At 41.5% G+C, this 25,413-nt stretch overlaps 1 protein-coding gene across 1 annotated transcript in view; it reads right to left on the bottom strand.

The window, feature by feature from the left end:
* The window catches only part of ZNRF3 (zinc and ring finger 3), a 203,840-nt gene that overhangs the window by 78,464 nt on the left and 99,963 nt on the right, over positions 1-25,413 (bottom strand). Inside the window, exon 2 of the mRNA XM_077462084.1 lies at positions 1,089-1,214. Within this exon, the coding sequence (XP_077318210.1) occupies positions 1,089-1,214 (126 nt within the window). The remainder of the gene's footprint in view (positions 1-1,088; positions 1,215-25,413) is intronic.

Here is a 25,413-nt window from a genome sequence, read left to right on the forward strand (position 1 = left end):
TTTGGTAGGCCTTGACCACTGTGGACCATGAACAGCCCACAAGAGTTGCAGTGTTGGAGTTGCTCTAAACCAGTGGTCTAGCCATTACAAATTGGCCCTTGTCGCTCAAAGCCTTATGCTAGCCCATATTTTCTGCTTTTAACACAACAACTTTAGGGACAACATGTTCACTTGCTGCCTTATATATCCCACCCACTTTCAGGTGCCATTATCTTGAGATAATCAATGCTATTCGCTTTACCTGCAAGTGGTCATAATTTTATGGCTGATAGCTCCATGATAAGAAGATTCCGCCTCTCTATTTGTCCTGATGACCATTTTCATAATGTACATAATGTGGTGGGAAATCCAAAAATGTTTCAGTTGTCAAAAGGAATAGAAAGTTAGGGGGAAAGGTCTCAGTGCAAGAGAGGTTATCCTGTTCCTTTGAGAAGATTTTCTCTTGCTTTCTGATGCGACTCAGACAAGGAGTGAAAAAAAATCTCACAGGAGGGGAAAAAAAAAAAATCTTACAAATCTTTTAACACCCCCCCCCCCCCCCCCAACTCTGAGGGGAAATCTACCAAATGGGGACATAATCTGACAAAGATTTTAACCACTTCTCTCTGAAAAAAAAAGAGAAAAGAAAGAAAAAACACCTAAAAAAAAGGATTAGGGTTGGGCTTTGACCCCTTCCAGCCCAACCTCAGCATCCCTTTGACAGATTCTTTACACCCAGGGGCAAAGAGGGCAAGCTGATCAGGTGACCACTGTGATTTGCTGTCACAGTGATCACATGATCTGAGGTCAGTACTGACGGCTTCCAATCATTAGTAGAAAATGAGAATGGTCTTTGATAGCTTAGTCATTGTGCTGGGAGCACAGAAAGCTCTGCCGTCCATAGACGCATGTGCAGCATGTGGGCATTAAAGCCCAGGCTTTTTGCTGCAACACATATGCGTTATGTGGGCAGCAAAAGGCTAAATCCCACTCAAAAGTACAAAGTTCAAGTAACAATTCTAGCAGGGTCTAGGAGCCAAACTTGAGTGCCTGAATTAACCTGAATGCAGATGTCAGCAGTACCATCTGAAGAGTCATGATAGGCTTACCTTCCCCAGGACAGTTAGACAAGGCTTTGGATCCATTTCAGGTTGTTCCAGCTTCACCACCCCAACCCAGCCATACTCGTATAAATCTTCCTCATCATTGTTGTTGCAAAGTCCCAGTGGGTGCATCTGTAAGAGTTATTAGACAACCAAACATTAAAAAACATACATAAAAAACAGCACATTACCATAAGATTCTGATAACAATTTTGAAATTCTCAGACAGACAGCATATCAGGAGCAGGGAGACGAGTTATAAAGACAGATTTACTGTGATTTCACACCTTTATTCATGAATTCCCCTCTCCCCTGCTCAAAGCGCTGTGACCATAGAAAACACGCTCCTGACCACTTCATATGTGTGCTTGTGCTTAATGGAGAAAGCTGTTAAAGATTATGTACAAATTCCTATTAGATGATATTCATTTTTGTATACACGAAACACTCCTTTAAGGTATTAAAAAATGCTGCAAAGTACCTCAAATGGATTTGAATCCAGCGGTCACGTGACCACAGGCCTCTGTCCTGATGCCTCTTCTGCAAGGTGGGGACGTGGTTACATAAGAGACATCCAGGTATCTGCTGCTGGATGACAAATAGGGATGTATGAGGAGAATGGAAAATCTGGGCATTTTATTTATTTTTTTCCTGTGGAATCCATGCTCATGTGACAGTGCTGCTGTCAATCAGTAGTGCGGGGGGGAGATGTGTCAGCCTGTGATCGCACAAGCGGACTATGGAACTACAGACTTGCTGCATGCTAGTGCATGTCCTATAGGTCTGATCACAAGATGAAAAAGGATGAACACTGACCACACTAACAGGGATCTGCTTCCATGCTTGGCGTGGTCAGAAAACTATAGTGTCCTATACCTATTCTCTTAAGTGAAGGAAACATTAGGATTATGGAGGGTCAAAGGAATGTATCCTTAAAATTCATAATTAGGGTTCAAACATACACGGTTATTTTTTTTTAAAGGCGCGCATGTGTGTTTGTAATAATATTTTATATATATATATATTACACACACACACACACACACACACACACACACACACACACACACACTATATTGCCAAAAGTATTGGGACGGCAGCCTTAACACACACGTGAACTTTAATGGCGTCTTAGTCCGTAGGGTTCAGTATTCACTTGGCCCATCCTTTGCAGCTATAACAGCTTCAACTCTTCTGGGAAGGCTGTCCACAGGGTTTAGGAGTGTGTCTATGGGAATGTTTAAACCATTCTCCCAGGAGCGCATTTGTGAGGTCAGGCACTGATGGACGAGAAGGCCTGGCTCGCTGTCTCCACTCAAATTCATCACAAATGTGTTCCATTGGGTTGAGGCCAGTCAAGCCCCTCCACCCCAAATTCACTCATCCATGTCTTTATGGACCTTGCTTTGTGCACTGGTGCGCAGTCATTTTGGAACAGGAAGGGGCCCTCCCCAAAACTTTCCCACAAAGTAGGGGGCGTGTAATTGCCCAAAATGTCTTGGTATGCCGACACCTTAAGAGTTCCCTTCACTGAAACTAAGAAGCCAGGTGCAAAACCCATGAAAAACAACCCCACACCATAATCCCCCCTCCTCCAAATGATTTGGGCCAGTGCACAAATCAAGGTCCATAAAGACATGGATGAGTGAGTTTAAGGTGGAGGAACTTGACTGGCCTACACAGAGTCTGGACCTCAACCCTATAGAACACCTTTGGCATGAAACAGAGTGGAGTCTGTGAGCCAGGCCTACTCGTCCACCATCAGTGCCTGACCTCACAAATGCACCTCTAGAAGAATGGGCAAACATTCCCATATACACACTCAAACAAATTGTTGGCATGTGCTAAACAGCAGGTATACAATCTGGGTACCTGAACCTCTCCAAGGGATGAATGTTTGGGAGAAATTATAGACAGTCATATGTACAAAGCTTTACTCCATACATAAATGAAGCAAGCTTTACATTTACCATAAACAGTATGATAAAATAGTAATCACCTAATACAGGTAAAATACAATCATTCTATACATATACATTAAAGCTAATCTGCAGGCAAACCTCTACATATACAACTGAATTTTGCAACTGCACAAATCCTCATCTTTCAAAGAATTTCAAAGTCCAGCAGCTAGTTATTCACAGAACTGCTAGTAGAAAACATGGTGGGTGATGGTACTTTCTCTGCAGATTTCAGAAAGAAGTGGTGTCACCACCCCGTCAGCAGCCTGCTGATTGGTCAACAAAAGAAGCAGCAACACACTGCCCTCAAACCCTTCCTCTCCCAGTAATGCCTCGTACACACTATAAGAAAATCAGGCACATATTTTCATCTGAGGAACTTTCATCCAATTTTTGTATAGTGTGTACACAATTTTTCAGATGAAAATTCCCAAAGGGACAAAACGCCAAAATGTGTCTCGTACGGGGACAGAACGAACGATTTTGTATACCATTTTCGTACGATTTTCATACAAGAAAAATCTGAAAAGAAAGAATGCGCATGATCAGAAACAAAAAACGCAAAAATTATCGTACGGCAAAGGCTTTTTTTTCCTACCAATTTTCCTTCATCAGTTCCGGTGTGTTATGAAATGACGAGGAATATTCATCCAATTTTCTTATAGTGTGTACCCTACTTAAAGCTAGTCATACTTTTAAAGAGATCTATAAATCTACAGCTGGCCACAGATGACTCCTCCGAGTGACAGATTTACGCCATCACAATGGACAGAAGTGGACGCACACAAGCAGTGGTTTGCATATCCCGGAGACCTGCTCCACTTTCTTAGAAGGGAGATGTTCAAAGAAAAGATCCTCTCCCCATGCTGTGTGGGTGCAGATTTCTTACTATGAGCTCCGGATAAAGGGAGGACTTGTCTCTCCAGTAATATTTGGGGGGATGTGTACGATTGGAAAAATGGGAGAGGACGGCCTGTCTTAAAGGGGCCTAAAGGTTTCTTTGAAATGTGTGAGCCTTTAATCCGATTAACTTATTAAAGACAAAACAAAGAAGGGGGGAAAAAGGGGGTTTTGTGTATGCGGAGGGAGGCGGGGGGGTGCACAGGGCGAGGAGCAGAAACGGAGGCAAATTATTGTCCTCAAATCTTTCTCATGGGTCACAAATTCTTATGACAAGTTCCACTTTCATTCCAAATCTCCTTTATGCTCCATTGATCAGCCCAGGCAGCTCGGATATTGATCCAAACATTTTCACATCAGTACCCCAATACGAGTGCCACGCAAACGTCAAAATTGCAACTGTGAGTGGATTACATTGCTGTACACATGGAATTTTTATTTTGTTTAAGTAGCCACGGTTTTAACAAATGCAATTCATCCTAAGAACATGGCATTCATCTAAAAATGGTTTGCCCGGGCATTACGTCACAAACGCCTTGTCTGTGTTTTGGCTGTGTCCAAGCCTCACTTATCTACTTGTCCCACCAGCTGGATTCCAAATACTGATCAGGTGCAGGAAATGACCAATCCTCATAAGAAAACTGGTTAGTTATCGTAAGGAGAATTTAACCCCCAATCCCCCCATGCATGTGATCATATGAGGAATTCCATAGAAGGAAAGATTTGAAGAAGATCTGACAAAACCGATCAAGATTTGAACCATGTAGAAGCAGGCTTCCTGTCTCTGGCCTACCACTTTCCTTTACTGTAGTTCAAGTATGAACCAGTGGTGTAGTGGTTAGCACTCTTGCCTAGCAGTAAAAAGGGTTGCTGGTTTGAATCCCAACCACGACACTACCTGTCTGGAGTTTGCATGTTCTCCCAGTGCCTGCGTGGGCTTCCTCCAGGTACTCCAGTTTCCTCCCAAACTCCAAAAACATGCTGGTAGGTTAATTGGCTTCTGTCCAAAATTGTCCCTAGTATATGAATCCGAGTAGGAGACCTTGGATTGTGGGCAGCGACAAATTTGAGTGTGCGATGCATGTGTAAATTGATGGCCGTATTTATAGGTGTATAACACGCACTTTTCCCCCCCTAAAATCAGGGGGAAAATCGGCGGGTGCGTGTTATACGCCGATCCCCCGCTGTTTCTATCCCCTTCTGCCGCTCTCTGCGGCTTCCGGGTATTTTCAGCCATCTTCGGTGGCTTCCGGAAAGCCGAGAACTGCAGAGTATAGCCAAAAAAGGCAGAGATTGGCCGAAAATAGGTGAGAACGGCTGAAAATACCCGAAGGCCGCCAAGAACGGCCGAGAACTACCGAGCGCCGCCGAGATACACAGGACATCCGCTCTGTATCTCTTTTTAAGCGGCAAACACACTAACAAGGCTGCAAATGACTGGCAAGGCTGCAATAGAAGGCTGCAAATGACTGGCAAGGCTGCAGTGCAAGGCTGCAAATGACTGATAAGGCTGCATTGATGGGCATTTAAAATGTACGTTTTCTTTCCTTAAACTTCCCTCCTAAAAGTTTTTTTCTTTTAAATTCCCTCCTAAACTTGGGGTGTGTGTTATACGCCAATGAATATGGTAGATGCACAGGGATGCTGATAATTGTAGACACACTCACTCAGGTTGAACTGGATGGACTGTGTCTTTATACAACCTAACTATGAAGGATCAGGATGACATGTGGGCACTTCCAAGGCTGGTACAGATGCAAATGTAGCCTACTCCTATACCCACTCCTCCAGGCAGCCACACATGAAGGAATTTTAACATTTGCCTAACTTCTCCCAAGAGCCAGCATACTAATTGCTTTGGAGTTGAGGACAAGTAGTAAACATCCCTTGTAATAGAAAAAAAAAAGCATGACAGAACCTCTTAAATATGAGATCTGGGGGTCAAAAAGGCCTCAGATCTCATATTTGCACTAAAATGCAATAAAAAGAAAAAAAAAATGTGGTCATTAAAAAATAATTTAAAAAAATAGCCCTTTAAGAGCTATGGGCAGAAGTGATGTTTTGACATCGCCTCCGCCCTGCAATGTTATGGAGATGGGGGGGGCCCATCTTCCTCTCACTCGTCTCCATGCCACAGAGGAGAAAGCATCCGATCACCTCCGGCACCGACAACGGCTCCGGTAAGCGAGCGGAGGGCACCGGAGCACGGCAGGGGCCCCCCTCCTGCCACCGATAAAAGTAAGACCATTTTTATCATGAAAGTGGACCGCCAGCCGAAGAAGAGGATACCAGGGTTATGGCTGCTAGCTGCTGCCATAACAACGATATTCCTCTTCAAACTTAGGACGTATATCAGCGTGCGGTCTGTAGGTGGTTAAAAATGAATTCAATTAAATTTTTGGTTTTGTGGTGCTCAGATGAAGTGTAGTTCAAGTTTAACAAATATGCAACATATTTCAGATGTCACAGGTGAGCCGCTGGCATCTACGCATTTACTGAACAGCACATAATTCTTCAAATATTTCACACCAACTTAAAGTCCATATCACTGGTTCTACAACGCAAATATTTAGGTTATATTCCCCGTCAAAATATCACACATCTGTAGAAAACTGCTGCTGCCATCTTTTCACATCCGACAAATACATCCTCAGCAAACAGAAAACGATCCTTGCTGGAAATTAGCATCTTAAATATTACAAGACAAGAACTACGCCAGTATAATGTATAAGCACAAAAGTTGAAAAAAAAAAAAAGAAAAAGAAAGAAACTGGTTAAACTATTAAAATGAAACTATATTTTAAAAAAATAATAAATAAATAATAATAATTTTATTTTCATTAAAGGCTGGAATTTATACTTTGCTAGGCACATCCCCCATTTGTTACCACTTGAGTCTCAAAACTGGCCAATAAGGCACAAGGCTCTGCAATTTACGAGAGTCCATGTGACCTCTATATGGAACTTGCACTGGGCTCCAGAGCAGATCAGATTAGCAGATAAAAGCTGGATATGTAGGGCAGTCTTCTTCTATTGCTACAGTAGAGCTGCACGAAAAATTGTTTAAAAAATAAACATAAAAAAATATATTTAAAAAAAAAAAAAAAAAAATCGCAATCTCACGATCTTAATCCGGCATTTCCACAATTCTACATAACAAGTGCAGAGCTATTCTCTGCTCACAGCTGTCAAAAAAAAAAAAAAGCTGCAAATGTTCATTAACATTCCTCATCGCTGAGATAACTATAAAACATTGTATCATTTGGATCTTTTAGATCAAAGGGATGAACTTCGGTCTGTAAATGAGGTCAGTTTAACCACAAAAGACTAAGGCTGCATTCACACCTGAGCGTTTCAAAGTTGCACGTTTTTGCCACGATTTTGTCCTGATCACCAATGTAAAAGGCAGAAAAATGCCTGTAACCTGCCCCAAAGAAGCTCATGTTCTTTTTTGAGCTTAGGGTGTTTTTCTTCAGGTGACAAAAACGCTCAGATGTGAACAGGTGCCATTGAAATGAATGGGATTTTGCTTGTTGGGCGTTTTTCAGGCGTGTTTTGGGGCGTTTTATGAGCTGAAAATGCTCAGATGTGAATGTAGCCTAAGCCTTTTTCTGACACTTGTTGCTTACAAGTTAAAATCAGTATTTTTTGCTAGAAAATTACTTAGAGGCTCTAAAACACACACATATTATATAAATATATACACACACACACATATATATATATATATATATATACATATATATATATATATATATATATATACATACATACATATACACAAACACACACACACACACATATATATATACAGAGACTAAAATGGCAGTTGTTGCAATATTTTACGTCACTCTATTTGAGCGGTCTTTCAAGTGCAATTTTTTATGAAAAAAATATACTTCAATGCAAAAAAAAAAAAAAGCTAACAGTAAAGTTAGTCCAATTTTTTTGTTTAATGTGAAATATGTTACACCGTGAGAATTATGATCTTTATTCCAAGCAAAAATAAATTGTGATTCTCATTTTATCCAGAATTGTGCAGCTCTATGCTACAGGTTTTTTAACCATCACCATGTAACACGTACATCAACTTGCCTTCCAACAGCAGAGAATCTACAATTCAGTACAGCACATGTATCAAACACCAGGCCCGGGGGCAGAATCTGGCCCGCCAGGCCATTTCATAAGGCCCTCACACCTCTTCTGCAGCTACGGCACCCCCCTCATCTCGCCCACACCTTGTCACAGCAGTTGGCAACAGAGGACAGAACTCCTCCTACGGATCCTGCGCCTGTGTGTGCAGCTGCAGCACTTCTCCTCTCTGCCTCCCTTGGTCTCAGTGGTCAGCAGACTCTGGCAGCTATCTCCAGCCCTCCTCTGCTTCTCCTCCAGACCCTGCACTTTCTGCTTTCTGGAAGCAGGCAAGAGGGTGCACTGTGATAAAAGAGGGTGGGGGACTCAACTTCTGATGGTAAGGCTCTGTGGACATCTAGTCTTACGTATACAACAAGCCCTTTGAGGGCAACCAAAATTCCGATGTGGACCACAATGAAATTGCAGTACAGGATCTGATACCCACGCATCCCACTAACAGCATGTTGCTGAGCAGAACTGGGGAAACTCCTATTTAGTTCTGGGTGCTAAGCTTTTTCTTCTCCTCTAAGCTATGATGTTCAGGAGGAGGTCCATAAACAGTAAGAGTTTGATTTTCTAGAATTACGTAGGAGTTCTAGTATGTGGTTAGTTTAATTATAAACAATACTTAGTAAAGATCTTCTCAGCTGTCTGTAAAAGATTTCTACATCAGGATTTCTAAATAGTCATTTTACACTGAAATATTGTTATTCCTGGTTGGGCCAACGGCAATCTTTACAGAAGTTGCCCTTTTATGCCAGTACTCAAGTACCCATGTATGTATCTAGCACTACAAGAATGTCATAACAGGATTACATAATCAACATAAGGAGGAAGATATATGAATGTGCAATGTCCGAGGCCTTTCACTGCAGCCAGTGCTTTCTGACACAACCATATAGGAAATGATGCAGGTGGAACGGGCAGAGAGGGTGCAGAAATGTGACTTTACTCAAGACTCGGGTTAGTGTCGGACTTCTGCAACGAGATCATCGATTCAAAGCAGCTGCATAGAGAGTATCACTCTGCAGCTGCTGGCATGGGACAGGCTTTTCTATCCACTTGAAGAACAAGCCTTTTCTAGTTCTGTTTACAAGTTTAAATCAGTATTTTTTTTTGCTAGAAAATTACCTATAACCCCCAAACATTATAGATATATTTTTTTAGCAGAGACCCAAGGGAACAAAATGGCAACTTTTTCACACAGGATTTGTGAAACAGCTTTTCAAAAGCATTTTTTGGGGGGGGGGAAGGTACACATTAATGAATAAAAAAAAAAAAAACAAAAAAAAAAAAAAAAACACACACACACACACACACACACACACACACACACACAATTTTTATTTTTTTTACAAAATATAAAACTTGATATTACACAGAGTAAATAGATGCCCGACATGTCACACTTTAAAACTGGCGCTCGTGGAATGGCGACAATCTACTTAAAAATCTTCATAAGCGATGCTTTAAACAGCTATACGGGTTGCCTGTTTAGAGTTACAGAGATCATCTAGTGCTAGAATTATTGCTCTCACTCTATTGTTTGTGGCGATACCTCACATGTGTGGTGTAAACACCGTTTATTTATGGGACACGTGCGCGGCTTAGGTTTGCATTGACTTCTGTGCACGAGCAGGTTGGGAAGGGGGCACTTTTTTTTTCACATTTTTGAAATTCTGGAATGTATGTAGCTGATGAAATCTGAAGGTTCAAGGAGACTTTAAAGAGAGCTAATTTTTTAATGTCAGTAAATCAAATAAAGACCAGCAATAAAATAAGTTACAAAAAGGAAACTTTTTTTTTTCTTTTTTACGAATAATGTGAAATCTCCTCAAATTAAACACCACAAAATTAATGCTGGCCATACACCATACGAAAAATCATCCAGAATTCGGTCATTTAGACAGTTTGTTCGTTTTTCAGGCAGTTTTGGTCATTAAAAAAAAATAATAAATAAATAAAAAAAACTTCCACTGAACGATTTATCGGTCATTACATGATGGTACTATCGTTTTCTCTCACGCCCGAATGTTTGTTTTTCAAAAATGGGTTTTCCTGATTTTTCGTATAGTGTATGGCCAGTATAAATCAGACAAAGAAATGGTAATGCCAAGTAACCCAACTCTACTGGTTTGGCAACCTTATCAGTCCCTTATGGAATTGGCAAAACTAGTCCTTTATGTGGCATCCTCCAGTAGCCAAGGACAGGTACAGCAATTGCCATCATAATAATTACCATACTTGAAGTTGAGCAAAACGGTGAGCTTCTCAGTATAGTTGCCTAGCTTGTCTGCTGCCAGAGTTGCTCTTATAGCCCTGGTTCACATTGATGCTACGTGAAATCACGCGCAATTTCAAAGTAGCAAGGTCAGCGCGATTCCAGATGCTACTTGATAGACATCTGTGTGACTTCATGCACAAATGTCCATTGAAGTCGCACCTGAAAAAAATAAAATCGGAAAAGTAGTGCAGGAACTACTTTTGCTAATCGGTGCAGCGCTGCAAAATCGGTGTCGCACCGGTTTGAATAGTGCCATTGCCTCCAATATGCTGAAACTTGTCATACAATTTGAGAGATCCAATGTGAGCTCTAATGTGAACTTAGGCTTAGACACCATTCACACTTGCAAAGCTTGCAAACTGTGGCGTTCCTGCAAAATACAAGTGTGAATGTTGAATCATAATGGCACCCAAATGTGGCAAGTATGCAAAAACGTGCATTCAAAATATGCAGGAAGCTGAAAAAGTGTCAGGAGCTTGTTCCGTCATGTGTAGGGCAATCACTGAAATAAATAGGTTTGCCTCACGCACGGAGAAAAAAAAAAAAAAAAGCAGCGCAATTTTTTTTTTTTCATTTTGTTTTTAAATCAAAGGTTTGATGTCTGTAGTATTGGAGAAAACATTTCCTTTTTACCACAACAACCAGGTCTGAGCCGCACTGTCTGTGTCAATAGATACAGACAAGGCAGCTCGGGAATGAGCCCATATGACTGTCCCCCATAGGAAGCAGCTTCCCATGAGGGTATTGGCCAAGAGGAACCAGGAGCACCGGCAAGGGACTCCAAAAGAAGGGGCCAGGAGCACCAGCAAGGGACCCCAATAGAAGATCAGGGCTACTCTGTACAAAACCATGACACAGAGCAGTATAACATGTTTGTTATTTTAATACAAAAAGAAAAAAATGCAGCTTTAAAATTACTTTAAAATTACAGATGCCTGTTTTGCATAAGACAATCCTAAATCCTCTAAACAAAAAAAAAAAAACAAAAAAAAAAGGAAAAATTGCGTCAGCGTGTTTGGGCGTTTCTTTAAATTACACCAGCTTACATTCAGCTCTGCAATGTAAAAAAAAAAAAAAAAAAACGCTGAACGCTGATAAAAGTATGGTTTTTGTGGTCAGAACTACTACTCTTGAATGCGATTTTAGGGCGCTCAGACAACAGCCCATTAACTTCCCTGCTGAACTATATCAAACATCCGTGTGTGCATAGACATATAGAATAACAGAAGGAAGTTTAAGGGCTGTTAAAATAAATAAAAAAAATGCACAAACTCACAAAAACACGAGATTATCAGCTTTAGTGGGCATGAGACCTAAAGGCAGATCTGAGTCTGACATGTGACTAGGGCTAAAACAACTAATCGTTGGTGAAATTCATAGATTACTATTTTAATAATCGATTAATCGATCAGTAATTTAATGGGGTTAAAAAAAAATTTAATTAGCCCTTAATGTACAAAAAGAGCAAATAATCACTACTGTAAATATTACTTTCACAGTTCTACAGTAAAAAAATGAACCCCTTACAGTAGTGATTTTCTGCTTATTTTGTACTATAAAGGGATAATTTTAGTTTTTTTTAAGTTCACATCTATGTTTTTGGTGCTTTTTGCAGAAACGCACTACAGTTCATTTACATGGTTTCCTATGGGACACGTTCACATCTACGCTTTTTTTCAGCCACAGGATATTTGGAAAGGGTCAGGGACTTTTTTTATTTTTAAAGAAAAATTTTGCTTTTTTTGGTTCAGTATACTCCTATGGAGAAGCTGCAGAAAAGCATGTAATGCGTTTTTGCAGCAGTTTGTGTTTTTTAATCTGCCCAACAACAAATTGGCCAAAAAAAATTGCAAAAATGCAAATCGCAGCAAAATCACAGCAAAAAGCATTGCAGAAACAGATCAAATGCAAATTGCATTGGTGTGTACCGAGCCTTATGCTGGCCACACGGATCTCCAAATATTCACATCACTGTGGTTGAAAATGAATGTTGATTTGACCCAACTAATGATTAGAATCAAACGAACGTTCTTAAAATTACATTTTTTTTTCTGAAGGAAGACATTTTTTTTTATTATTAAAAAAATAAAAAATAAAATGATCTCTGATGATATTTACCAGATTCAACCTTTAATGGTATATACATTATATATCCTCTAATAGTATATACAGTATATATCTCTTCTGCCTGTTATTCTCAGAGTGGATATGATATTTTGCTCCCTAACCATATAGTTGGCTATTTATATTTACCCCTGTATACAGATATTTAAGAATAAATTGCCTTTTTTTTTTAAACTTTACATACTAACTAAATTATACACCACACTTTTTCTTAAGGTTATTAACCGATTAATCTAAACAATAATCGGCCAACTAATCGATTATGAAAATAATCGTTAGTTGCAGCCCTACATGCGACTAGAAGAACTTTTTTTTTACATTTTTTTTCTGCATGTACAGTAATAGGCTGCTCCATCATCCAAAGGTGTGCCCCAGAATCACCAGATTACCCACAGACTTATGTAGTACACCAATTACCTGGATGAAACACTGATGCACTGTGCCAGTCTCAAGGCCATTTTCATATATGGCCGACACAGACTAAAAAACAGCAAAAAAAGATAACTATAAAAATTGGTGTCACCTTTCTCGCCTTTAACTTGACCCTCCTCTTTTTACAGGTATGCCTTTTTGCTCTTTTGAACCTGCAGTTAGAGAGCGACTTGAAGCAATCAATACTGTCCTCCCACATAAACGCATGTAAAATGCACATGATACATGAGCAGCTTTTCACATTTGCTTTGCATGTCCATTATTTTGCTGGAGTGAGGAGCCCTGGATTAAGGAGTGGTTGGAGCACGCAGTTGTCAGCTCCACTGTTTTGAATGGCATAATACCAAAACAAAAGAAATGAATGGAATGAGGTGCTGCCAGCTGCAGCTAACAAGTGTCACTCCGGGGCACAGCGAGTAGAAGGAAAAGCTGTTGGGAGTGACGGTGACAGTAGAATGGTAACGACATCAAATAACTTACAGCAGAGTAGCAACAGCATGCAGAATGGGCTTTAAACACCACAGCAAAGACTATTGTGTGTTCACTGAAATCTGCCATCTTTCTTAGCACCATAAACACTGCCCTTTTCAAACATTAGGCACAGACAAAGGTACCATTCTGATGGGTAGACATGACTGCTTAATTAACATGGACCTTTCAGGAAAGCATAAAAACACCAGGAGTGTCACCAACATTTCAAATGACGAATGTGGACTTTCTGTTCTGGGGACCCTGGCCTTGTATTACTCTATGTTGATTTCCAGTAAGCATGCCTGTCTAAATGGTAACATAGCCCAGACTTTCTAGTCAAGTGACAGTTGGGGGAGATTCACTAAAACTGGAGGGTGCAAAATCTGGCGCAGCTCTGCATAGAAACCAATCAGGTTCCAAGTTTCATTGCCAAAGCTTAAAGAGGAAGTAAACCCTGATGAGTTTACTTCCTCTTTCATTCCCTGCAAAGGCAAAGCATAATGGACTACTATGCCTGTTTTCGGGCAAATATCTCCTAAAACATATAGGTTTAGGAGATATTTCTTGGACCTACAGGTAAGCCTTAATCTAGGCTTACCTGTAGGTCAAAGTGGTTTGTAAGGGTTTACAACCACTTTAAGGCCTCGCATACACTTCTGCTGCTAAGAGCAGTTGGGCATTTTTATTTTATTTTTTTTACTTTTCCTGAACTCTCCTCTAGGGTATCTTATCAGTACATGTACACAGGGTCGTTTATAGTCATTTCTAGGCAGTCCAGTTTAGAGGCTTTTTTTGGAACACAAAGAAATGGGTTCAAAAGCGCAGTTTAGAGGCATTTCAAGCGCCAAACGCTTCTAAGCATGTTTAGCCGCGTTTACAGGTCTTTCTAATTTTTGGCTATTTTGAAAAGAATATTATATATATATATATATATATATATATATATATATATATATATATATATATATTTTTTTTTTAAATGCTTCTAAAACACAAATGCGGCAAAACTGACGTTTTAAGCGTGGGTTACTATTTGTCAAGTTAAATCGTTCAGGAGAGGTTGTAAAAAAGTCCCGTGTACATGAAGCCTTAGGGGTTACTAAACCAACAACAGTAAAATCAGTATGTATATGCAATAAAGCATGTTTGTTATACCCCTTAGTGCGGAACCTAAGGGGCTAATCCTCCACATTATTTAAAAAGGCTGTTTGATCCTGTATGCACAGATCCTCCTCTTCAGGCATTGTCCCCATAACATGTCCGGATAAGACAGTTACTGGAGTCAGGCTGCACATGCTCAGTTTAGTGTGCATTGCTAGAGAGTTTTTTTGTTCTTGGGAGAGTACATGTGATCAGCACAGGGCCAGCCGTCCTGCATCCTGATAGGACAGCCAGTGCAGTATGGAAACTCCTCTTACAAGATTTAACCAGACACTAATAGAAGTCGCAAGACTGCTATATACACTACTGATGAGAAAAGGTATTTAGCAGTTTATATTTACTAAAATGTTTGCATTTCCATGTTCTATGTACTATAGTGAATGCAGGTTCCTGGGTTTAGCAACACTTTAATTGGACAAGCTGAGGTTAGAAGCTGATTAGCTACCATTCACAGCTGCACCAGATTCAGATTTTTAGTAAATTCCCCCTTGGTGTTTGGGAAAAGACATTACATTTCTGTGGAACAAACAGGCTTTTTCAAACTACAGTAATAATACCTTGGATTATGTGGAGAATTTGTTCCAGAAGCATGCTTGTAATCCAAAGCACTCGTATATCAAAGCAAGTTTACTCATAGGAATCAATGGAAACTCAGATAATCAGTTCCACAGCCACTGCTTGTCTATGCAGTACTGTATGTGGCCAGAGGTGTGGGGGCGCCGGTGTATGCAGTAACGCATGTGGGCAGTGGTAAGGGGGCGCCGGTGAAACTCAGGAACGTAGTGTTTCCAAGTGTCTCCGAGGTCTCCACGAAGCGCTGGAACCACCAGCGCCCCAAAACTTCTGGCCAAATACAGAAATGCACACACCAGCAGCTTCAATCCTGCTCACAAATCAGGATTAAAAAAAAAAAAAAAAATAGCTCGTATTGCGAAACGTTCATAAACGTTTCTTCTAAACGAGTGATCAGGTTCTGCTTTTGCCATTTTATAGGGAACATCTAGAAATGTTAATGTGCATACGCAGTACCCTGATAATGTTCATTTTATTTAGAAATCCTCCAGAAAATTCCAAGGCACATCATGACATTTGACCATGAACTCCCGTTTTCTACCCTTAGAGCTACTGTATATCTGCAGTGTGAGATTAAAGAGGAAGTAAACCCTGAAGAATTTACTTCCTCTTTGATTCCCTGCAAAGGTAAAGCATAATGGACGACTATGCATCGCATAGTCGTCCATTATGTGTCACTTACCTGACACAGGAGCCAGCAAAGTCACCGCTGTCCCCTGTAGTCCGGCACATCCATCTTCTCGGTGGGTCTCGCTGCTCCGCCGCTGTCATTCGGCGAAGCCGCAATGGCATCACTCCCGCTCATGCGCACGGGAGCCGCCACTCGTGGCATATCGCTGTTGACCGCGGCGTGCTCAGTGCGCCGTAGACAGCGGTGCCTGTCTTTCGGCAAATATCTCCTAAACCGTGTAGGTTTAGGAGATATTTCTTGGACCTACAGGTAAGCCTTAATCTAGGCTTACCTTTAGGTCAAAGTGTGTTGTAAGGGTTTACAACCACTTTAAGGGGCTGCTTATACAATGGGGAGTGAGATTTGGTGATGCCAGTCCTTACTCTTCTTGCTGGAGAGGAAGCTATACCTAAAGACCCCCTGTGCAAGGATCTACCTGCTTCTGTGAAACATATGTTTCCCTTTTTTCCTGCTGCTTTTAATCATTGCTTTACTGGTGTTCAGTGGGCAGCTCAATGAATAAGTAGCACAGCTTTGCTCCTCTACCAAGATGGCCGTCTCCACACCGAGAAAGAGGCTCTGTTGCAGGGGGCTTACAGGCAATACTGGTGGCTAGTCCTTTGTCTGCTGCTTACCTTTTTTTTTTTTTTGGCACATCTTCCACTGTATAGGCTTTTTTTGTGTGTAAAATATGAAAAAGAGCCATGAAAACTAAAATTTGGTTATTTCATAAAACTGACCCAATATTTCAATATTTAAAACATTTTGCTTGAAATAATGCAGCAGCAAAATTAGGTGAAAATGTCACCACATGTTTTTTTTTTTTTTTTTTTTTAAAGGTCAACACAACACAAGGTAACTTTAATGGACAAGCAAGTGTGATTATCAACAAAACTGGCAACGAGTACAATGCGTCATACAAAAACTGAAATAAGCAATTTAAGTGGCCTCCAGAGAGGAAGTCATTTTCATCTTCGCTTTACATTACAGATAACCCATTCTAAGCTCCCTGTAGTAGCTTTCATTCATAAATCGTGTAAACAAATCCCTAAATATAATATACATACAATATTCATATATATATATATATATATATATATTCATATATATATATATATATATATATATATATATATATATATATATATATATATATATATATATATATATATATATACACACACATACATACACACACACACACACACATACATATACACACACACCTGTCTCTCGCTATACACACATACCCCTTTTTTGTTAATGCCTTCAGTCCATTCTCCCCCCCCCCCCTTTTTTTTATAGGGGCAAACAAAAATAAAATTTTCGTGGTTTTTACAAAAAAAAGACATCTCTGAATGAAATTTGTAGCTTATTCTACTTATTTTTTTTCTACCCTTTTTTTTTTTAAATGAATTCCTTCAGTCGCCTATCCAATTGGTTTTTGTAATGCAGAATTAAAGAGCTGGAGGATACACTTTGGCATCCCCACCTTGGGTTCCAGAAGACCTGGTCCCAGCACTGACCACGATTCCCAGCAACATTTTTTTCATCCCACTGTAGTCAAAGCAGGCGCAGCCTACATGAGGGTGGCAACTCTGCTCTGAAATTCAGAAGCAGTGCAGCATCAATGCCACACCATCACAAAAAGTTGTGCTAGGTGGCTTCAGGCATTTCTTTGACCTTGCAGGGAGGCCAAGAGGAAATTTTAATGCCTAGTACACACAGTTTTTTATTTATTATTTATTTATTCAACCCAGCGGGCTGAATAAAAAAAAAATGGGGCGCTTGGGAGTCGCTCACTGTACAAACTATCCAATGTTAGTACAGCGATCTGCCCCACTGAGATAGTGTTCTGACAGTGGGGCTCCCCCCCCCCACCAGAACACACCAGTCAGCACTCCCAGCCATTGGCTGCCAGTGCTGATCGGATGCCAGTTTACCAGCATGCCGGTTCAGCCGGCTTTTGTCAGACAGGCTGAACGTCGGCCAGTTTCTGTTGAACCAACCGTTACCAGCTGATATTCAATCCGTGTATAAGAGGCTTAGGAGCCTATGCACATAAACAATATGTGCTGCAGCATACATTGTTTAACAGGAGGCCATATTGTTCTACTTTAATGCCCACCTTATCTTCCCTGTTGAGTTCTAACAAAACAACATTTTTGTGGTGGAGTTAATAAGTGCAGTTAGAGCGCCACTTTAATACAGCCTAGAAATGTACAAATCTGGTATGAAAGAAACCAATTATGTTTATAGACAAAAAATGCTGAATGTGTAACCAAGACCATCTACCTGCCAACTCAGAGAAGGCAACCTACCACTTGATGACTGATTAAGAGCTGATAGGCAGGTTTACATGGACAGATATACATTGAAGGTGCTCTTGGGTGCAGATTCCTGTTTTTTTTTTTTTTTTGGCTATACCATTTTCACTGAAATACAGTTTCTAAAGAGGAGGAAAAAAAACAAAGCTTTGAAGAACAGTGAGATCAAAAACAACACAAAAAAAAAAAAAGAAAAAGAAAAAAGAAATGGCTTTCCAAAAGGAAAGCAAGTGCATTGAGTATTTCCTGGCTGCGGCTCTGCTGAAGGACAGAGCAGACAGCAGCATTACAGATCCATGGGAAACACAAAGATACTTTGAAATGAAATAGGAAGATGAAAGAGAGCAGGTGACATTGACCTGCCACACATTTAACTATTCTTTCCAGCGTCCATTTATTCCTGAGACTCCTGACTACATGATTAGAAGTAAAGGATGGTTTAGATCTAAACACAAAGCACCAATACTCTAAACACACTGATTTATAGACAATCTCATTTTTACTAATGACCGAATACACTATTATATATATATATATATATATATATATATATATATATATATATATATATATATATATATATATATATATATATATATATATATATATATATATATATATTAAAAGCAGCATTAAACCAAAAAAACTAGAATTTATTAAACTGCAGCTTACTAATTCTTAGACATGATGTCTGCATTTGTTTTTTTTTATTATTTTTTTATTTTTTTTTATTGAGCGATCAGGCCAGCAAGTCTGTTTTTTAGGAGAAAAAGCTCCCCTGCAAATGTAGCAGTTACAGAGATGAGACAACCCAGTCAACACTGACAGGGGTTCTTAACATGATCAGTTTGCTCTATTCATGTATAACCCTTTTCCCAAAGGAAAAAAAATAATAATAATTTGCTATAAGTGTGAGCTGGAGTTAAAGTGGTTATAAAGGCAGAAGTTTTTTTTTTTATCCTAATGCATTCGATGTGCAGCAGCCGAGTGCCTCGGACCTCCAGGACTCTCCCTCTTGATTGGCTGAGAAACAGCAGTGGTGCAATTGGCTCCTGCTACTGTCAATCAAACTCAATATATCAGGAGAGGGGAGGGGGGGGGGGGGGACTGGGCATGCTGCTTGCTGTGGGGGCACTCAACAAGAGGGAGGGGCCAGGAGCTCCAGCCAGGGACCCAAGAAGAGGAGGATCTGGGCTGCCCTGTGCAAAACCACTGCACAGAGCAGGTAAATATAAACACGTTTGTTATTTTAATAGAAAAAAAAAAAATCTAAATCTGCTACTGCATCTAACCCTCCCCTCCCCATCCCAACAACACAGGTGATGTGTTACTGGCCAGATTATGGGGAAATAAATAAATAAATAAATAAATAAAAAATTAAAAAAAAAAAAAAGCCTGGAAAAAAAAAAAAAAAGCAACCACTACATCCAACATGTTGTAATATATACATTTTTTAGTTTTGGGTTTATTACAGCTTTAAAAAAAAAAAAAAAAAAGAACTAGTCGTGGATTTGAAATCCCTGCTCAGAACAGCCTGATTCCAATTGGTCAGTGCCACCATAGTAGATCTCTTTGGTCTGTTCCAGAAGTGCTGAACAGAGAAGAGCAGGGATTTCTCATTCCCAGACCACTAAACCCGATGTGTGCGTGTTAGTTCATCTTCACCTTTTTTCTGTAAAGGTGAACTTGCACTTTAAATGCCTGAAGATGTACTGATCACGCTCTCAGGGCCGATACCAATCACAAAGCACCGCCATACAGCCTGGCACCAAAAGAGTTATGTTAACAGCTGCTTGATATACACCAAAGAGAGCCATTAAATTTCCCTGAGGTCTGCCAAGTCACAGTGGGGAAAGGAGAAGCCTTGTATTGCAGTCTGATCTCTTCCTTGTCTTGCATCACTGCACATAAAATGTAGTATACGAAACCTCTCCAGACTCCTATCTGGACCATACCACACCCTTAATGGACTACAGCGGCACAGTGGATATCTCAGCAGGCACCTGCACAACACCACTAAAGCCGGGTACCAAATATTCGTTTTTCTTCGTTCAACCTAGCGGTCGGAGACGCTGTATTAACCATGCAAGGTTAGGTTCAGCAATCTCCCCCACCAAGTGTTCTGGCAGGGGGGGTATTTCTCACACCACCCCCCCCCCCCCCCCGCCCAACATACACACGGCCATTTTCTTTTTTTAAACTGGCTGTTGTCTCCTGACATTCAGCCTGTGTGTACGGGGCTTACAAGACAAGTATGGTAATCAGGATTATTGCAGATTTAGACTTACCTAAAGTGGATGCTGTATCTGTCCCCCAGCACCGCTACACTGAAAACCAAGCGATCGAGCACTGCCAAATCGCTTGGTTCTCACAGCTCCCTGAGCAGAGAGCTGCTGACTGTCTCAGCTGACAGCTCTCTGCTCTGCCCCCTTCTTGCTCACTGGAGCGCTGAGGTGTGGAGGGGATGGGATCGGCCGAGTCAGGGTCTCAGCGGCTCGCTTAGAGGCCGAGTTGGTTGTCGGCCCAGGGATCTAGGTGGATCCCGATTCCATGGTCATCATGAAGCTGAGCCTGGACCAACCAACGTCAGAGAGTGGGCGTCAGCCCACTTTCTGCTGAAAATGGGTCACAGTAGTGTAGAACGATCTGCACTCCTGTATTCCACAGAAGTAGTACAGCCAAACAAGCTTCGGCTGTACTTCTCCTTTAAGACCTAGGCTATAAGGCTGGGAGATTATTGCCAAAGCGACCGTGCTATTAACACTGTCCATGATCAAAACAGAACTTCAGCCAAAAATTAGATAAAAATGAATAAACTAATAAAAGAACAAATATCCACCTTCAATATAGATCTCCTCCGCAGTACACCTTTGTGGCACTTGATGTCCTTAGACCGATGGCGAGACAAAAACAAAAGGGTGCAGAGGCCTAGTGCTTTATCTAATGACCACTTTATTAAAATAAGCTGCCTTTGATACGGTTGACCACCCCCACCTCAGAAAAAGTTACTCCTTTGGTCTCAATGACTGTGCTCTTCGATGGCTCTCATCCTACCTATCCCACTGCACCTTCAAGTGTTACTAAACCCACGACAGTAAAATCAGTCTGTATATGCTGTAAAGTAGGCTTGTTATACTCAATGTGGAGCCTAAGGGGTTAATCCTCTGCATTGTGTAAAAAGGCTGTTTGATCCTGTCTTCTCTGATCCTCTCCTCCTACTCTCCCCAATATATTTCCTGATAATACAGGACAGGCTGCACATGCTCAGTTTGGTGTGTATTGCTAGAGTTTTTGTTTTTTGTTGGGGGGGGGGGTGCATGTGATCAGCCAATCAGCACTGTCCAGACAGAGGGTAAGGCGTCCGGCATCCTGATAGGACAGTGAGTGCAGAATGAAAACTTCTACAAAACCTTTAAAGTGGTTGTAAACCCCCAAGGTTTTTTACCTTCATGCATAATATACATGAAGGTGAAAAACCTTTGCTGCAGCTCCCCCCAGACCCTCCCTTTTTCTTACCTAAACCGGATTCAATCCAGTGATTTGCACGAGCGCAGTGGTTCCAGCCGCTGTCTCTTTATTGGACAGATTTATAGTAACAGGAGCTATTGGCTCCCACTGCTCTCAATCAAATCCAGTGACATGGGAGCGGGGGCTGGGCCGAATCCCGCTGTGTATGTCAATCGATGCAGCATCGGGACTTGGGAGCGAACCCGCATGGGTGCCCCATGGAAAGTCTCTCCATGGGGGCACCCGATGAAGAAGAGGGGCCTGGAGCGCCAGCGAAGCACGCCAGAAGAAGAGGATTGGAGCTACTGTGTGCAAAATCATTGCACAGAGCATGTACAATAAGTATAAGCATGTTTTTTTTTTTTTTGTTTTTTTTTTTTTATAAAAATAAGAAGACACTCATAGAAGTCACAAGACTGCTATATAATGCAGATTAGAAAAAGGTATTTAGTAGTTTAGATTTACTAAAATAATTACATTTCCACGTCCTGTGTACTGTGGGAGACCACATATAGTGAATGCAGGGTCCTGGGTTTAGTAACATTTAGTGTCGCTTACAATTCTACAAATTCTCCTCTTCCTTTCACCGTCGGGGTCCCCCAAGATTCTGTTCTTGGATCTACACCTCTCTGGGTCAGCCGATAGCCTCCCAAGGCTTCCAATACCATTTCTATGCTGACGACACCCAAATCTCTCTATCCCTCAGCTCACTCCATCTGTCTCCTCACGCATCAGTAATTTACTAACAGACATATCAGTTTGGATGTCACACCACTTCCTCAAACTCAACCTACAGGTACCCGCTCCCCCCAAAAAGTGCCAAATGTGGCAGTGGGTAGGGTGTGAATAAGCAGTGTTTTCAATTTTGGGTGGAGCTCCACTTTAAGTATGTTCTGGACCAATGTAACTATGCAATACAAGTCACGTCTAACTTTAGCCTTAAGGGTTATTTAGAATAGGTCTAACACACTAAAAGGGGTCAACGTAAAAAGCAGATTCCAGTTGCCATTCCCAGAAAAGGGAAGAAAATGAAAATCATTCAGGAAATTCCAGAGGAGTAGTATTTGTAACATCAAGTGACTGCTGGACTGATGCATGCACATACCTTGGGGCAGAAAAAGAAAAAAAAAAAGTGGGGGGTGTGCCATCCAGGGACAGTAAAAGTGCCTCGTCTCCTACTTGACCAGTTCACACCACCGCAGTGGTGCAAGTACTTTATTCCAGTGCAATGTGATGCAATCCACCACCCTGCAACACACTGTGCCCAATAGAACGTAAAGCGGAGGTCCACCCGCTCCCCACCAAAAGGTGCCAAATGTGGCACTTGAGTGGGGAAGGAGTATAAGGAGCGGACGTTCCACTTTTGGGTGGAACTCCGCTTTATTGGAATGTCACATAGTGACATTTGTTTAAAAAATGCACACATATAAGTGTAAATGGGGCCATAGAGTTTCCCTTAGGCCGCGTACACACGGGCGGACTGTTCGCCCAACTTTGTCCGCTGAACAGTGTTTGGGCGGACAGTCCGCTCGTGTGTGGGCTTTCAGCGGACAGTTTGACGAACAAGGTTTTTCGGAAATTCCGTAAAACTGTCCGCTGAAACCTTGTTTGAGCGAACAGTCCGCCCGTGTGTAGGCTTGTTCGTCAAACTAAGTTCCGCGCATGCTCAGAAAGGATTTACACGCCGAAAGTTATAATGCAGTGTATAGGACGTCGTATTTTTCGTCCCGTCGTACGTGCCGTTCACGTCATCGCGCACGGTTTCAGCAAACTGTTCGTTCGTCGTGTGTGGGCATGTCCGTCCATGCTAATTTTGAGCGGACTGTTTGCCGAAACTGTTGGACGGACAAAGTTGGGCGAACAGTCCGCGCGTGTGTACGCGGCCTTAGTTTTTCACATTGATTGCAATACAGTACATACCCATCAACCAGCCACATAAAGAATACGATTTTTCCTCTACATGCGCTTTCATGCAGCAGAATGCGAAAAGTTTGGAGATAAAAGAGATACCGTTCACGCAGCAAAATGTAAGATGTTTGCTGCATTGAAACAGACAAGTGTGAATAAAACCTTATTTACACAATGGGCAATTAATTATGCAGAATGTGTTTTGTGCATGTTTTGTACATAAAAAGTTACATTTATCTTTAAGTATTCTGGCAGGTAAGTACTTTTGGCTCTTAGAATATTCTATCCACAACTATGTATTCAATGATTTATACTATGGCCCAATGGGCTGGCCCAGCCCTGTCCTGAGGCTTTCCAACGCTCGGTACCCACCAGTAATGACACTGCATCAGATGACACTGCTTTCTGGAACACACTCATAGCAGCAATGCAATTTAAGCTATAAATATTTTTATATGCTTGTAAAATGAAACATTACGTGATAATTAGACATTCATTGCTGAAGTTACCATTGTAGGTTACAGGTTCTGACAAAGCTGCCAACATGTTTACCAGGACATTCGCTACTGAAACAGCTGGAAATTGTCATCCCCAAGGAGCACCCAAAAAATACATATTTACTGAACCATTTACTAAATACCATCAACACTGCCAAAAATATAATTGCATTGTGTACATTACAATATACAGGTGCATCTCACAAAATTAGAAAATCACCAAAACACAACGCAGCATTCTACCAGGAAAATCTAGAGCACGCCATGCTTCCCTCCGCTGACCAGCTTTATGGAGATGCCGATTTCATTTTCCAGCAGGGCTTGGCACCTGCCCACACTGCCAAAAGTACCAATATCTGGTTTAATGATCATGGTATCACTGTGCTTGATTGGCCAGCAAACTCACCTGACCTAAACCCCATAGAGAATCTGTGTGGTATTGTTAAGAGGAAAATGAGACACCAGACCCAACAATGCAGACGAGCTGAAGGCCACTATCAAAGCAGCCTGGGATTCCATAAGACCCCAGCAGTGCCAAAGGCTGATCACCTCCATGCCACGACGCATTGATGTGGCAATTCATACACATTTAGCAGAGAACTTCCACTCTAAAGTCTAGGCGATCCAAGCGGAAGTGGGTATCTGTCAAAACTAGGTACCCCCCCTCCTCCCCCCCAAAAAAATTACAAGTCAAATGTGGTGGTGGTGAGGGTTGGGTTAAAAGCGGATTTTTTTTTTTTTAAGTCAGCCGCTACAAATACTGCAGCTGCTGACTTTAAAAATAAGGACACTTATCTGTCCAGGGCGCCCGCGATGTTGGCATCCAAGGCCGAATCATCCCTCGGATGCTGCCGCCGCTGCCTTCTTCAGTAAGGGAATAAAGAAATGGAGCCTTGCGGCTTCCCTTCCTGGTTCCCTACTGCGTATGCAGGAGTTGTGCTGCGTAATCTGAATGGTCCCTGCTGTCTCTGGGACCCGTGTGTGTCCCAGCAGACAGCGCGGTGGTACAGGAAGAGGCGTAGACTTCCACAGGATTCTATTCCCGGAAGTGGGTGCAAATACCAGTCTTAGACAGGTATCTGCACTCCCCTCCCCCCGAAAGGTGCCAAATGTCACACCAGAAGGGGGGGGGGGGGGGCGTTCAGAAAAGTGGAGGTTCAATTTTTGTGTGAACCTCTGCTTTGAAGCGGAACTTCTTTTGGGTGGAGCTCCTCTTTAAGCTGGGAACACACTAAGAAAATTGGCCGACCGATCCTCAATGTTTCACAGCAAGTCGGAGACTTAGGATGGTACGATTTGCTTTCGCGCAACAAATGCTTTTTTTTTTTTTGCTGTTTATTATTTCTGATAATTCGCAGTCTTTCATATCATATTTAGCATAC

This window comes from Lithobates pipiens, unplaced genomic scaffold (genome assembly GCF_037356315.1).
Source record: "Lithobates pipiens isolate NorthernLeopardFrog02 unplaced genomic scaffold, aLitPip1_a1.2 Scaffold_3, whole genome shotgun sequence".
NCBI classification, from domain to species: domain Eukaryota; kingdom Metazoa; phylum Chordata; class Amphibia; order Anura; family Ranidae; genus Lithobates; species Lithobates pipiens.